This window comes from Xenopus tropicalis, chromosome 7 (genome assembly GCF_000004195.4).
Source record: "Xenopus tropicalis strain Nigerian chromosome 7, UCB_Xtro_10.0, whole genome shotgun sequence".
NCBI classification, from domain to species: domain Eukaryota; kingdom Metazoa; phylum Chordata; class Amphibia; order Anura; family Pipidae; genus Xenopus; species Xenopus tropicalis.
The window spans coordinates 96,137,288-96,153,668 of NC_030683.2; the positions used below are offsets into that span (position 1 = coordinate 96,137,288).

Here is a 16,381-nt window from a genome sequence, read left to right on the forward strand (position 1 = left end):
AGGCTGGCACTGTAATGAGATAAGGGGAGGTAAATGACATCAAGGCTGGATATTTAAAAAAAAAAAACAAGATTAAAATTATCCATGGGGCCTTCTGTATACTGAGAGGGAAACCATATGAACCCACTGAAATAATGTACATGTTTCTAATTATCTGTAACTTCTGAAAGACAAATGACAGTGTTTCAAGGGCAAATCCATGCTAGAGAACCATTTACTTGGTAACAAAGATACTGTAAAAAACATTATTTCCATGTATTGTTGGAAGACTGAAAAAGCAAAACGGAATGAGGAGGTGGAAATAGCTGTGAAAGAGAGACATCTAGGGATGAATTTATATCCCTAACTTTAAGCACTCTTGTTTTTACTACTAAAATGTCAATATTTAGTACTTTATGGTAAAAGGGATGTTATACTGATCAGTCATGAATCTAATTTATAATGGATATGGCATGCTCTGGGCTTCTATGTTCATGATGACTACTTAGCATGCAACGTGTCCACCAAAACTTCTGACCTTGTGCTAACCCCCTGACACTCGGCTGAATTGGCCAATTTGCTTCTGCCCAAATAACACCTATAACATTTAGCACTGCCTAAAAGACTTCTGTGAGCCTGGGCTCTGGAGGCTCATTTACAAACTCAAGCGTAAGTGCAAACCGAAGTGTAAGTGCATAACTGCATCAAGTGAATTAAACAATAATGCTGTGATTAAAACATTCCAGCATAAATGCAGGGAAAAACATGTCTGCCATAATACAATCCGTTCATACGTGATTTATATTATGAAATATGTTCTTATCTAGGCATAGTTATAGTAGGGTAAAACTACACATGGAGAAGAAAGAAAGAAAGAAAGAAAGAAAGAAAGAAAGAAAGAAAGAAAGAAAGAAAGAAAGAAATTAGCAACCCAGTATGGAGAGGATTTTTTGGTGATCTTGTGTGGTTGACTCCCACAGGCTGTAGGTTGATATGAGCATTTGAAAACATTATGAGAATATGAAAATGTAATCTTTAATCTTCAATTAATGATAAACTGAAATAAATAAAATAAATAAACTGCAAAAAAATATTTTTTCTGGTTTACTTTCTGACATTTGACAACAGTTATAATAAACACCAAAAGATTTTAAGAAGTAGTCTCTAATACAAAAGTAATTGATAAAATGTATGAAATAATTCTTGAGAAAGTACTGGGGCAAGATATATTTGTTGTTGCAACTTCTGGGGAACCCTGACCAGATGCTCATAATCTGCAGCAGGGAATCAAACACCACCTAGTTATTAAGGGAGTGAAAGTGCTTCTGGCTTTTCTTCTCTTTCTCTCTCTCTGTCTAGGTGGTGCAAGCAGAATATGGGTGCAGCCATTGGTCCTAAGGCAATTAGGCAACACCCCACCCCCCAGCAGGAAAACATCCTGTGTGACCCTTTGCCATTGTTCAGTGGTCAATGGCTAGGTAATAAGCCCTCGCGAATACTTAAGAATTCCGTTCCGCACTGTAGTTAGGATTCTCAAAACTGGCAGACTCATGGTAATGATGGAAGGTTGCATTGAATTGCATAGGAAGTAAAAATCAGCGAGCATTTTGCACATTCCAGGCAATGCACTAGACTTCCCTTAAGATAAAGATCCTGAATTGCTTTGCAAAGCCTTCCTCCAGAAGATATCAGTGTCTTTTGAATATGCAGGACTGTCCGATCCTAGAAGAGACCTGTACTTCCTGAGCCACATCCCAAGCCTGAACCAGAGACTCACTTTGCTTACCTTGCTTTCTTCTCCTGTGCAGCAGAACTAGGCACTGCTGCCTTACATACTTCTTCTCCATATGATTTGAAAATGGTGGACTGCTATGATGTCACTTCCTGTAATATGCTAGTACAGGTATAGGACCCATTTTCCAGAATGCTCGGGACCAAGGGTATTCTGGTTAAGGGGTCTTTCCATAATTTGGATCGCCATACCTTAAGTCTACTTAAAAAATCAATAAAACGTTCATTAAACCCAACAGGATTGTTTTGTATCACTAGTGATTATTTATATCTTAGTTGGGATCAATTACAAGGTACTGTTTTATTACTACAGAGAAAAAGGAAATCAGTTTTAAAATTCTGAATTATTTGATTAAAATGGAGTCTATGGGAGACGGGCTTTCTGTAATCCGGAACTTTCTGGATAACAAGTTTCCTTCATTTCCACTGGTAGATTAAAAACAGCATATTTATTTATATAAAAAAAATAATGCCTTACACTAACTGCAACAGACCTTGATGTTTTTGTCCCCGTCCCCCCCATTTTTTTTTTATGTATGTCACCCTGATTTATGTGTTTATATTTGAAAAATGAAAATAAAGAATATATAAAAAAAAAAAATTTAGGAAAGTGTAGGAAATAATGCCACAAAGTGCAAATGAATTCAGTGTTGCATAAATAAAGATTATAGGATTAATGGTGCCTTGCTGAAAAGAGCAAAAAAATGGAAGTGTATTTTTTGTATCAAGAAAACGAAATTCTAAGCAAATTTCCTATACATATAAGTTAAAAATATTCAATAATTTTTTAGCTGTAATTGTTACTGAAAGAAGAATCTTCTGGTCCCTTGCTTTTCTCTGCACTTTTGGATGGTCCTGCTTATTACAACTATGTACCTGAAGCCAGGTCTACTCTAATCAGGACTCAAAATTCCAAAATACCTTGCATGCTTTCTCACAAGGATATTAATAAACCAGCTTCTGCTAAAAAAAAAAAAAATAATGCCACAATGACATCCTTTGAAATGAATGGGCTATGCCACATCTAAGATGGTGTAAACATACTGGCTAACAATTCAGTGTCCAAGCTTTAATAAATATGTTAACCTTGTTAATTTCCGCAATGGCAAAGAATGGTGAAAAATCATGCAGTTAAACTAATACGCACTGTGATATATAAACTGTTTATTCCACATCATATTTGACACGGAAGATCCAGTGTAAAACAACTTACACGCTATAATAAATAGGCCCCTAACAGTATGACAGACTGCCTTAAAAGCAAGTAGTAGTAGTCAGAAATCCATGATTCGTAAGCCTAAAAAGGTAAACTAGACAGCCCACATTACACCACAATGGATTAAAATCCTGCAGGGCTCGCAAGGTCCCCCTGCTCAAGAAGGCACATGTGCAGGCCCGTCTGAAGTTTGCCAATGAACACCTGAATGATTCTGTGAGTGACTGGGAGAAGGTGCTGTGGTCTGATGAGACCAAAATAGAGCTCTTTGGCATTAACTCAACTCGCTGTGTTTGGAGGAAGAAAAATGCTGCCTATGACCCCCAAAACACCGTCCCCACCGTCAAGCATGGGGGTGGAAACATTTTGCTTTGGGGGTGTTTTTCTGCTAAGGGCACAGGACAACTTATTCGCATTAACGGGAAAATGGACGGAGCCATGTATCGTGAAATCCTGAACGACAACCTCCTTCCCTCTGCCAGGAAACTGAAAATGGGTCGTGGATGGATGTTCCAACACGACAATGACCCAAAACATACAGCAAAGGCAACAAAGGAGTGGCTTAAGAAGAAGCACATTAAGGTCATGGAGTGGCCTAGTCAGTCTCCGGACCTTAATCCAATAGAAAACCTATGGAGGGAGCTCAAGCTCAGAGTTGCACAGAGACAGCCTCGAAACCTTAGGGATTTAGAGATGATCTGCAAAGAGGAGTGGACCAACATTCCTCCTAAAATGTGCGCAAACTTGGTCATCAATTACAAGACACGTTTGACCTCAGTGCTTGCAAACAAGGGTTTTTCCACTAAGTATTAAGTCTTTTTTTGTTAGAGGGTTCAAAAACTTATTTCACTCAATGAAATGCAAATCAATTGCTATCTTTTATTTAAAGTTATTTTTTTCGATTTTCCTTTTGATGTGCTATCTGCCACTGTTAAAATAAACCTACCATTGAAATGATACTGTTCTGAGACTTTTCATTTCTTTGTCATTGGACAAACTTACAAAATCAGTGAGGGGTCAAATAATTATTTCCTCCACTGTAAATACCCTGCTGTGTAGCCATGGGGGCAGCCATTTAAATTGATAAAATGAGAAAAGGCACAGGTTACTAAGCAGATAACAGATAAGTAGCAGATTCCCATTGTATTCTACACAGTTTATCTGGTATCTTCTTATGTAACCTGTGCCTTTTCTCCTTTTTTCAATTTAAATGGCTGCCCCCATGGCTACACAGCAGCTATTTCTATTAACTATAGTAGTCTTTCTGAAGCAAACACGCAACTTTTACCAGTGCAGGGCAACAGTACATTATATTTTAATTATTTTAAAACATTTTTATTTTTTAGTGTTACTGTTCCTTTAAAGTGGTGGACTTCATTCTTCATATCAGAGCCACATCAGAGCATTAACCCCTTACAATAAATAGGTTGCCTAGAGTAAATAGGTGGTATAATGGCATACCATATTGCTATTTAACCACATCCTATATTTATGAATTTTGTTTAAAACTTTGTATTTTACAGAAGCTTTCTGATACATTCAGCAAGCTCCACATAGCAAGCTGGTCACACTTTGGGTAACTGTCTGCCTGACAATCCAAAAACAAAGATCCAGAAGCTTGACACGATTGCCAATTTGGTCATTGTCTGTGCCACAGGCAGAATATACTCTGTGCCATGGTGCCTAAAGGTGGACTAAAGTCATTTTATAGGGGTCTTCAACAGACCTTGGACACCAACCAGACTCCCCAAACCATCCATGTTCCCCTGTACATGTGTGCCAGAGCAAAGCTGCAAAATGAGGTTGGTGTCAACTATGTTTGGGCATGTCACATGTCCATGGTCTTTCTCAGACATATTAGCAGTGAAGTCAAACATGGCATTTGCCAACCCTGCTATACAGCTCTGCCTCGCATGCACAAGGAAGGGGGAAAAGAGCCTCTTTTGGGATTCTTGTTAATGTGGTTGGACAGGGGCCCTATAGTTTAAAAAGTACTTTAGTTCTGCATTAAAGACATTTCTAACTCTGTTTAATGATTCTTGTTGTAAACTACAACTCTCTTTCCATTTCACAAACTATAACATCTAAACTGATAAGTTAGTTACAATAAACCAGCAAAAGGTTGCCTCGCGAGGCTTTTTCGGCGATTTCCCGAAATCGCGCCGCATGTGCCATCCCACCGGCGACTTACATTGTCGCCGGTGGGATGGCAACTGGCGGCAACTCGGGGAGATTAGTCGCCCGCGAACAGGGAGTTTTGTCGCGGGCGACTAATCTCCCCGTGTGCCAGAGCCCTAATAAGGATTAATTATATCTTAGTTGGGATCAAGTACAAGGTTCTGTTTTATTATTACAGGGAAAAAGGAAATCAGTTTTAAAATTCTGAATAATTCAATTAAAATGGAGTCTATGGGAGACGGGCTTTCTGTAATTCGGAGCTTTCTGGATAACGGGTTTCCGGATAAGGGATCCCATACCTGTATCAGATGATATCACATGTATCTGTACTAACCAGCAGGAAAATGTAAGAATGTAATGCCTGGTTTTGATTAAAGCAATATAATTTAAAACTTTAGCTTTAGTGGATGAGAATACTGTAATCTTCATAAATATTTACCCTGAACTGAAAATATACAAAAGGTAGATGCTACATTAGACCACTGCTTACCTTTTATGTGAATGGAAAAAGAAAGAAATATTTGTTTTTTGGATTCCTCAAAACCATTGTCCAGGGGCCCCACAAATTTACCAATTGTCTGCCTGGCAACCTGGTAACTGAGTGTGACCATAATAATAATAATGTAGCACGTCTCTTTCTTTGCAGCCATTGATAAGATTTACCTTAGTTCCATAAATTGCAGTAGTTCTTACTCCTAGGGCTTGTGTAAATGCCATCATAGTAAATGCTGCAGTCACTCCTCCCTCAAACTCCATATTAACAACCTGTACAGCAGAAGAAATCAGTTACCATACTGCCACGAGACACAGCTGGTATACATTTGGTGAGATCTGAAGTGTTTTGAGTGAGGATGAGAATAACACAGTAATAGAAGACTTACAATACATTATTAAGAATATACAGATGCAAGTGCAAAAGAGCTAACAGGTACAAAATAATTTAGGGCACTTCCCAGCTTGGGCTTCAAGATGCAAAGCAGCAAAACTGAATGTGGAATGATTCTAAGCACAAAAACACATGCCTTGTGCCCATTTATCATACTTTACACCTTGGATTACTTTTTTTATGAGGAGGTAATTTGGTAATAAGAGCAGCATTTAGAAAGCAGAGAGGACCTATGCAGTTTGGTTTGCCATGGACATCATCCATAGTCCAATGTATTCCTTGGACTGAGGTATCTTCCACCTAGCCTAACAAAGTAACCCCCAGTCAGTTACAATCATCAATAGTTATGGTTTAATACATAAAGAAATGATGATTCTGTCAATAATGACAAAATCAGCAGCCAGTGTAATTTATTTATAGGTTGCAATATCAGCAAAGGGACTTTGAAGACTATGCCTGCCTTTGACTATGTGTGCTGTTGTTATTATTTAATTCATCTTTTTGTAGTGGCTGGATTTTTTTAAATGCCAATATATTTCACAGCAATGTCGCAATATGGTGTTTTGAATGGTCATAAGCATTGCACCTGCTTTTTTAACTGATTTGGCAAATCCCCCCAAAGCACAGATTTTTTAAATCAAATGTAATTGCCAGAGGCAAAGTGAGTTGGATCAGGGCAACACTGACAGATGGCCAGAAAGCTGGCTACAAGGGACAGAGCACAGCATTTGGATGACGGTCAGTGATGCATCAGAAGAAAAATCCTTGGAATGTCATAGCTGATGTTTTGGCTTCACATTTTGTGTCAGGCTGCCCTGTAATATCATGATCACACCAGCTGATGTCCAACACTGACCTTTGGCCAGGAAAGGAGTTTTGAGACTTAGTGCTATCCCTGTGGAAAATAAATGCTATAGCAGGGAACATTGTTTGATACATATACTTGATTACACTTCATGGTATGTATGCCTACACAATAGTGATGCACTCAGCCCTCTAAACCAAAGTCTCCCATAAAGGAAACAAGAAGATATTGAGTCTACAATAAATATTAGATGTACCTGGTTGGTGACAACATCATTGTCACATTCATAAACACATCTCCCATATGGTCCCGTCTTTAATGCGTCGGTTAGTGATTCAATATCATAAACACCATTACTGCATACAACAGATACTGGCCAGGAAAATAAACCCTATAAAAAGAAAGTAAGAGTCACACATATTACTGTTACATAACAGGTATAATTTCCAGATTTAGATATTAAATGATTATTTTCAAAAGCCTGCAACATAGAACAAAACCCTAGACAGGTATCAGACCTGTTATCCAGAAACTCATAATCCAGAAAGCTCCAAATTACTGGGGGGGGGAAAGGGTTCATCTCCCATAGACTCCGCTTTAATCAAACAATGAAAAATTTTAAAAAGTATTTCCTTTTTCTTTGTAATGAAAAAACAGTACATGTACTTGATCTCAGCTATAAGATATAATTAATCCTTATTGGAGGTAAAACAATCCTGTTGAGTTTATTTATTGTTTTAAATGATTTTTTTGTGAAAAAGTAAAAGAACAAAAGCATAAATAGTCAAATTGAAAGTGACATCCAAGAAGCAGAAGTGTATAAAATGGGTATCTCCAATACAACCAAAGGAAAATGGATCCTAGTACAGATGACAACAGAAAGGTATGAGGAATTTGAGCAGCTGTGGTTGAATATAGTCAAACTGGAGAGTACAGAGTTTTTGCAAGACAAAATCAAAGTATATAAGCTGTATATTGTGCACACATGTTTCTTATAATGTGAGGAATCAATAGATAATTAATAAATAACAATATGAATTGTTGTTGAATTGTTGTATTTGGAGAGGGGGGTTATCAGGCAGTGAATCAAATACATGAGGAAAAATAAGATGAAAAAGTGTTTTTGGGGAGGGGGGTGACTTGAGGCAGAGAAAGTGGATCAAAGCAAGTACAAATTAGTAAGGGATAGTTGACCTAACTAGCAATCTGCCATAAGTGAGCCTTTTAACACAGACTATGTTTAACTTATAAAGTATTTATTTATAATTTTTTATAATGTATTAAATGGGATAATGGGATTCATGCTATTAATTATTCCTGTAGGGATTATCCAGTATAGGAGGAAGGGAGAAATGATGAGGGAATGCCAGTTAAAGGACACATATCACCTATAAAGTGTTGCCTGCACTATAGATGGGGAAACAATAGTTCTTTTCTAAAAAGAGCCCCCTACTAAGCACTCTGGCCCAAACACCAGGAGAAGGCTGTGTGGGTGGCCATGGTGGAGCACATGAATGTTCCTAAACAGTGAGTTCTCCCAGCTCCCTTGTTATGCACATGCATGTGACTTAGATCAGTCAGCGAAATTCCCAGATACTATGTCACACACATGTATGTAACAAGCAAGCCGTGGCATTCGTTCATTATGTGCTTGCATGTGCCCCAACATGGCTGACCAGGAGCTTCCTTCCAGGGGCCAGGGTGTTCGATATGAGGATCTTCTTCGAAAAAAAGTTTTTACCCATACGAAGTGTGGACTCTGATAGCCCATATCTCCTGGGGGGGTACAATTTTTAGGTGAGAAGTGCCCTGTAATACTGCAAGTACGAGTCTACTCTTCTGCAGTTCTTCTGGAAGTTGTGGCATGTTCAGGTGCTGGATTTGAAATTACATAAATATCGATCTAATAAAAAGGATTTAAAAATGTAAAATGAAAAGTACACAAGAACAGTATATTTACAAGAACAACAACACTTAAAAGCCTGGGGGAGGGGGGAGAAGAGGTGCCACCTTCAGACACTTTCAATACCATTTTCTTACCTCATGCTGGCTTACCAGCCTTGGGTACTTTCCTGAGAAACTCCACCATGTATTTCCCCGTTACCTGTTCTGTCCTGGAAGGGCGTGTTGCCAGTACAGAACAGTCTATGAAACTTGGCAGTAGGATGCCAAAAAAAATAAGGCCACCTCATTTTTTTAAAGAATATTTAAATATTTATTTCTATTGTATAAAAAGCATATTTTGTGGATATAATGAAACCTATGTCTAGAAATACCAGCTACTAACCTCTCTGTGTGAAATATCTGCTCATATAAAAAAAAACTATTTCCCTCTTTGATCAACTTCCAAACAGAGGAGGCAAGGTTAAAAAATAAATCAGAAAATCAGACAGTCAGTGCGTCACTTCCGATTAGAAAAATGCTGATTTCATTTGTGGCCTTTACTACCATATGATTTCACTAAGAACAATAATCTGATATTAAGATGCACATATTTGTCTGAACTTTTCATTGATTAACAAGACCCTCTCTCTCATCCTAAAGCAAAAAGGGTGAACAGATGTCAGGTTCAATCCATAAAGAAAAGAAAAAAAAAACATCTAAAGGGTTCTGCAGCTCGCACAGCAGATGTATAATAAGTATCTTGTGTCTGGTTTCTAGCAGAAGGCAGGGCCTTTTGTATATGCCTGTGGAAGTCTCTGCCCCTTTAACTTTTCTATTCATGTGTATTTTATTCTGGATCATTTGTCTAGCATACTTATATTGAAGGTTTGGCACAGCTTTAATGAGCAGATGGCTATCCTATATAGTTGGCTTTGAACAAAGGAATCCATAATAGCCAGTACTCATATACTGTCATTTGTAAAGAGACTGCCTATTGGTTTAATGAGGATAAAAGGCTTTGTTTTCTGTTTTTCTTTTTTTACTTTGTTTCTTTGGCGCTTGTACATTATACCTCTATCCATTTGTGTGTTTATTACATTCAACATATATACAGTTAATAAAGGATGACTCACACATTACAGTAGTCAAGCGTATGCACGCTTCGCCCCTCTGATGGCCCTGGACAGTTTGGCCCTTGCTATTCTTAGGGCCACCTTGTCCCCCGCTCTGAAGGCGGAGTTTCGGGTCTTCAGAAGCGTACGCATTTCCGCAGTGAACCACGGTTTCTGATTGGGTCTTGAAATGATGTTCTTGGAGACAATGACGTCATCAGTGCATTTGTTGATGTAGCTGATCACTGATGACGTATACTCCTCCAATTCAATGAAGTCACCGTAAGTCGCAGCCTCCCTAAACATGTTCCAGTCAGTGTTCTCAAAACAGTCCTGTAGAGCAGAGATGGCTCCTGCTGGCCAGATTTTCACCTGCTTCAGAATCGGTTTTGAACGCCTGACAATTGGTCGGTATGCTGGAATTAGCATAACAGAGATGTGATCCGAGTAGCCGAGATGGGGGCGTGACTCTGCCCGATATGCACCGGAGATGTTAGTATAGACATGATCTAGAGTGTTATCTCCTCTCGTTGCAAAGTCCACATACTGGTGAAATTTAGGAAGCACTGACTTGAGATTTGCGTGGTTGAAATCTCAAGCGACAATAAACAGTCCTTCAGGGTGCATATTCTGCAGAGTACTGATCTTTGCATACAGTTCACCAAGAGCCTCCTTAGTATTTGCACTCGGTGGAATGTATACACCGATAATGAAAACAGTAGTGAATTCCCGTGGTAAATAAAAAGGTCTACATCTAACAGTCACAGTCTCCAGCAGCGGTGAGCAAAAGTTATCAACTAGCACAGAGTTCTTACACCACTTCGTGTTGATATACACACACAAGCCCCCACCGCGAGTCTTACCGCATAGAGCTGTACTTCTGTCCGCACGAAACAATGCAAGTCCGTCTAGTTGAATAGCGGCGTCCGGAACTTTGTCATTAAGCCATTAAGCCTCAGCTCAACTTGAATGAATTTACTCGAGTTGTATAGTTGTAAATGTAGCTGGCGGTGATAAATACGAACGTTTGCACCGGGATACGAACGTTCGCCGCTTACAATGTCTCCTCTTCTGGCCACCGGCATCAGGCAATGCCGAGGATTAGAGGCCTGGTACTCTAAGCAGTCCGAGGTCACGCAGCTCATCTTGATTAGATTTTCCGAGTATATGTAGTTGTTGTACTTACGGAGGTAAATCCGAACGTTTACAACCGAAATACGAATGTTTGCAGCCGAAATACGAATGAAAAACGAACAGTTTTTTCGGCTCCGGAGCGGCCACTGTCAGCTACTGCCATGCTGCCATCCTAACGTTTGCAACCGAAGTATGAACGTTTGCAACCAAAAAATACGAACGAAAAAATCTTGGTGTATATAATCATATATAAAAATAATAGATCAAATACATTCAGAGAAGCTGATTTATTGCTTAGGAATAGACATAAGCAAAATCATTCAGTGAGTTTAGGTTTTGCGACTTTTAGTGGTTTGCCACCCACAAGACATACATATGCAGCTGGAAAAGTCTTAAATGAAAACATTTCAAAAACTGCACCAAAGAATCATATTGCAGAGATTACACATGTGGCCTTAAACTCCCTTTTGTGCCACTTGCAGTCAGGCCCCATTAAGGGTAATCCAAAGCATTGCTGGGGGCAATGTTATTTATATGGAAGGTATGTAATTAACAGGTACAAGTCAGGGTGGGACGACAATGTAAAAAAAACATTTCACATACATAAGTACTGTAGTTATGCATATTTATCTTTGAGTATCTGTTTTTCAGCAATGTTTGATACATGATATAGTAGTATCCAAGGCTATTGTGGTACTAAAATCTACAGTTAGTAGTTGATGTTAGTATATATAGTTTATGTATGTGAGTGTATAGATAGGTCAGTATGGGTCTGTATGTGAGTGTATAGATGGGTCAGTATGGGTCTGTATGTGAGTGTATAGATAGGTCAGTATGGGTCTGTATGTGAGTGGATAGATAGGTCAGTATGGGTCTGTATGTGAGTGGATAGATAGGTCAGTATGGGTCTGTATGTGAGTGGATAGATAGGTCAGTATGGGTCTGTATGTGAGTGGATAGATAGGTCAGTATGGGTCTGTATGTGAGTGGATAGATAGGTCAGTATGGGTCTGTATGTGAGTGGATAGATAGGTCAGTGTGGGTCTGTATGTGAGTGGATAGATAGGTCAGTGTGGGTCTGTATGTGAGTGTATAGATAGGTCAGTATGGGTCTGTATGTGAGTGGATAGATAGGTCAGTGTGGGTCTGTATGTGAGTGGATAGATAGGTCAGTGTGGGTCTGTATGTGAGTGTATAGATAGGTCAGTATGAGTCTGTATGTGAGTGTATAGATAGGTCAGTATGGGTCTGTATGTGAGTGTATAGATAGGTCAGTATGGGTCTGTATGTGAGTGTATAGATAGGTCAGTATGGGTCTGTATGTGAGTGTATAGATAGGTCAGTATAGGTTTGTGTGTGCTGGGTTTACTTGGAAGGGTTGAACTTGATAGACTTTTTTCAACCCTATGTAACTATGATCATCTATGATCATTGCTCACACCCACTAAGCATATAGACAATGCAAGAGAATATTTATGTTGATGCTAGACAGCGTTCCTCCCACTAACACTGAGTTGGGCTGGCCTGCCCAAGTAGCAGAGGATCTCCTGATGGGCCCCTATTTATTCTAACCACAGGCACAGTGTACATTTTACATAGACAGTGTAAATTCTAGTACAAAGAAAGCTGTGATTCACACTGTGATGGATCTCACAACTTTGTACCTATGTGTCACTTCTGCTAGTGTGTTTTGATTTCTTCCTGGAAAAAAGTCTAATTTGTGGCATGCCTGGGGAAATAACTCAGATGCTATTTGGTTTTCCTTCTACTAACACCAAGAGACTGGCTGGTGAAATATTCACTCACATAAATCACTTGCAGTGTATTTGGTTCTCTTCACTTGAACAAGCCTCCTGTAGATTGTAAGCTATTGAAACCTTTTAATTCTTGCAGTTGGCTTTTCTATAAGATTATGTTATTTATTTAATATTGTAGAGTGCGGTTCTAAAGGTTTGATTACAAATGACCACTAACCTAAGCAGTCGGTAATAACAGAATAGAGGCATGGAGCAGCTACAAATTCTGGTTTACTTTCCCACAACAAAACACTGCAAATCATATGTTATTTTACATGTTCTTAAGGTGTGTCCCTGAGTAATTGATGCCCAATTACTGCTGGTCTGTCACTGATAAACATCTAGGATCATTTTAAATAATGGCAGGCCATTCTTCTTAAACTATTTATTTTCTGGGATGTTTTAGAGATGCTCATCTCTATCTCTACCTACTATGCCTGGAATTTTGACACCATAACCATGCCTCTGTTTGCATCCTGTTCTTTTTAAGTGGATTATAAAACTAGAAGAGGAAAAAACAGTGGCTGTGGCAAGATTGATTGAAAAATGGAGGTCTATATTTGGCTTAAACTTCAAAAAGAGTCAGAAACACCTTGACAGAAGCTAATTTGCAGCCCTTAAACCTAAGGAAAGTACATATCCAAATTATTCATATAATATCCTGGGCTAAATTTGCTACTACTCATTAGGTATGTTGGGTATAATACATATGGGCATTCTGTTTGTCTGGTTTCAGGGACCACTTTTGTGGCCCATATAAGTATAATTTCAATATGAATTCTGAATCTTTGAAACTTGAAAAATGTTCTTACCTGCTCAGCTCTTTTGAGATAAATCTTCTTTGCAGAAAATGGACACTTTTCTTCAGCTGAACAATCCATACAGCGACTGCTGGCATCTTTGGGCTATAAAAGAAGAGGATTTTTTTGACTTTTTACCCCTTTTAAAGATGCAAAATTGGTCAAGGGTCCCTCTAAGGAAGAACAAACGTTGAGGCCAGTAATAAAATAAACATTTGAGCCCCCAAGTATTGTAGAACCTCTATTTTGTATCATTAAGAGGTATAATCAAAAAAGAGGTAAAATCAAAAGCTGGAAAAATCAAATAACTTTAGCAAACACCAAATTACATGACTTTCTTACAGCCTAATAGATCAAGTCAAGATACTTATCCGAAAAAATACCATCATTATATAGGGTAATGATGATATTGGGTACCAGAATATGTTTAATGTACTGTCTGGTCATAAGCCAAGTGTGTTGTCAAAATGTAGAAATGTACAATGGAAAATTCCGTACCTTCTTTAGCTCTCTAAAAGATTATCTGTGACTTGTGCTCTGTTATAAAGTTTGAATCTTAGTGAAATTTTTTTTATGGAGTCCAGGTTTATGACAGGAAGGAAGTAGACACAAGAGTGCCAGGAAATACATTTCCACAAAAAAAATTACAAAATATGTAATATGTAATGAAAACATTTTGAAGAATAATGAAAACCAAGTTTTTTTGTACTGTAAATGCAGGTATGTTATGGAAAAGTGGTTTTAAAATATTTAACAGTAAGGAGCTTAATTATGTGCGTTTTAGCCACGCTTGACAAAATACTTCCTTTTCATGATGTAGCTTATTCCATAAGGACTAGTCTAGACGTAAACCATCCTGTAGGTCTATATAGAGATCTGTACCACTGGTTTTGTTAAAGGGACAGTATACCCCCTTGTTCAGCACATTAAATTAAATGAAGGTCTTTTACCAAACATCCTTTTGCCTTACACGTATTTATTAAATATCTATGATTTTAGTTAATTATTCTTTAAATAGGGGAAAGACAGAAGCTGTTTGATTTTCCAATTTAATAAGGGCTCTTACGAAGGGTTGGACTGGGCTGGAAGAGCACCAGGAAAAATCCAGTGGGTCCCAGGCCTCGCTGACCCAGGCCTGCATCCCACGTGGGCCCCAGACAACCCAGTCCAACACTGCTCTAACATATGACTATGACTGTGCCTGTGCGTTCCCTTGCATTGGCTCATTCATGTGTTCCACTGCACAGTTAAGGCAGCCCATTATCTGCTATGTATTTGTACTCACTGTGTCACTTGAAACCTTCAAATGCAGGTGGAAGACAACAAGCTGTGTAGAGTGAGTGCACATAGACAAAAAAACAATGGGCATAAAAAAGCCACAGCAAAAAAACAATGGGCATTAAAAAGCCACAGCAAAAAAACACATGAGCTAATGCTCATCTGTAACAGCCCTTAGGACACATGGTGAGATTTGTCATCTGTGGTAAATCTGCACTACCACGGGCCACAAATCTCCTGCCCTCCCATTGCCTTATAGTTGGATCACCACAAGTAAAACAAATTACTTGCAGCGATCTGGCTTAAAGGGTACTGTCATGATTTTTATGGTGTACTTATTATTTCGAAATTACACTATACACTACCAATGCAAATTTTATTCTTGAACAAATGTATTTTTTTTTTAGTTGTAATTTTGGTGAGTAGGGAGCCCTCTCAGTGCATTGTGCCTGAGTCTGAGCTTTCAGAAGGAGCCAGCGCTACAGATTAGAACTGCTTTCAGGTAACCTATTGTTTCTCCTACTCCCATGTAACTGGAGGAGTCCTAAGCCAGAATTTCTGACTATTGAGTGCTATTCTGCTATCTTGCTACCTTCCTATTGTTCTGATGATCGGCTGCTGGGAGGGGGTTGATATCACTCCAACTTGCAGCTCAGCAGTAAAGTGTGACTGAAGTTTATCAGAGCCAAGTCACATGGCTGTAGCACCCTGGGAAATTTCAAAATTAAATATGAAACAAACCTGTTTGCAATATCACTGCAGGATTCTGCTGGAGCAGCTCTATTAACTGATGTGTTTTGGAAAAAAAACATGTTTCCTCATGACAGTTTTGCTTTACTTGTGGGAAATTACCTACTTTCATATATTCCTGCAATGAAGCTGGATCACAGAGAGTAATATGTTTTACTTTCAGCAAACCAAATGTTTTGACATGGGAGGGCATTTTCAGAGACTTGAAGCCTGCAGTAGCACATACTTACTGCGGGCAACAAATCTTGATGTCTGCCAGGGCCCTTAATCAAATGACCAGACTACAGATAAGCCATCTGTATAATGGACTTGTCCTCTAAAAGCCTGGCACAGACTGGTGCTGGGTAAAGGGGGTTATTTACAGGCACCTTATTATCTTGAACAAAACAATGATTCATGCTTTAAAATTGGAGATATTTTTTTTAACTGAATAGGCAGAACACATGCATGTGTTTACAATATAAATGCTATTTTTACATGTATGTGATTGGTATTCATTACTTGCTGATCGAAAACAAATCCCTGTAGTATAGATGTACAGTTTTGGAGAAATTACTGCATTGCATAGGTGGGTGCATGTGTCATGCCTTCTATGGTAACATTGTTCTGCTATGTGAGTTATTTGTAGTAGTGGAAGGTATTACTTTCCTTGATTAATCTTAGCACCCCCAGCATTTAATTCAAGAAAAAAACTACTTTCCAAAGAGCTTAAATTCCACTTCCACAGAAGTAAAGATACACTAGTGTATAAAAACCAAAGGCCCTATAAAAG

General features: G+C 38.6%; 1 protein-coding gene across 4 annotated transcripts in view; it reads right to left on the minus strand.

Moving 5' to 3' along the window:
- LOC100488469 overlaps positions 1–16,381 on the minus strand; it is a 97,491-nt gene that overhangs the window by 28,265 nt on the left and 52,845 nt on the right. For all 4 annotated transcript variants that reach the window (XM_012967179.2, XM_012967177.2, XM_002937458.4 and 1 more), the window contains 3 exons: positions 13,594–13,686; positions 7,112–7,246; positions 5,828–5,929 (listed from right to left, as the gene is read on the minus strand). In XM_012967179.2, coding sequence (XP_012822633.1) covers positions 5,828–5,929; positions 7,112–7,246; positions 13,594–13,686 — 330 coding nt within the window. The remainder of the gene's footprint in view (positions 1–5,827; positions 5,930–7,111; positions 7,247–13,593; positions 13,687–16,381) is intronic.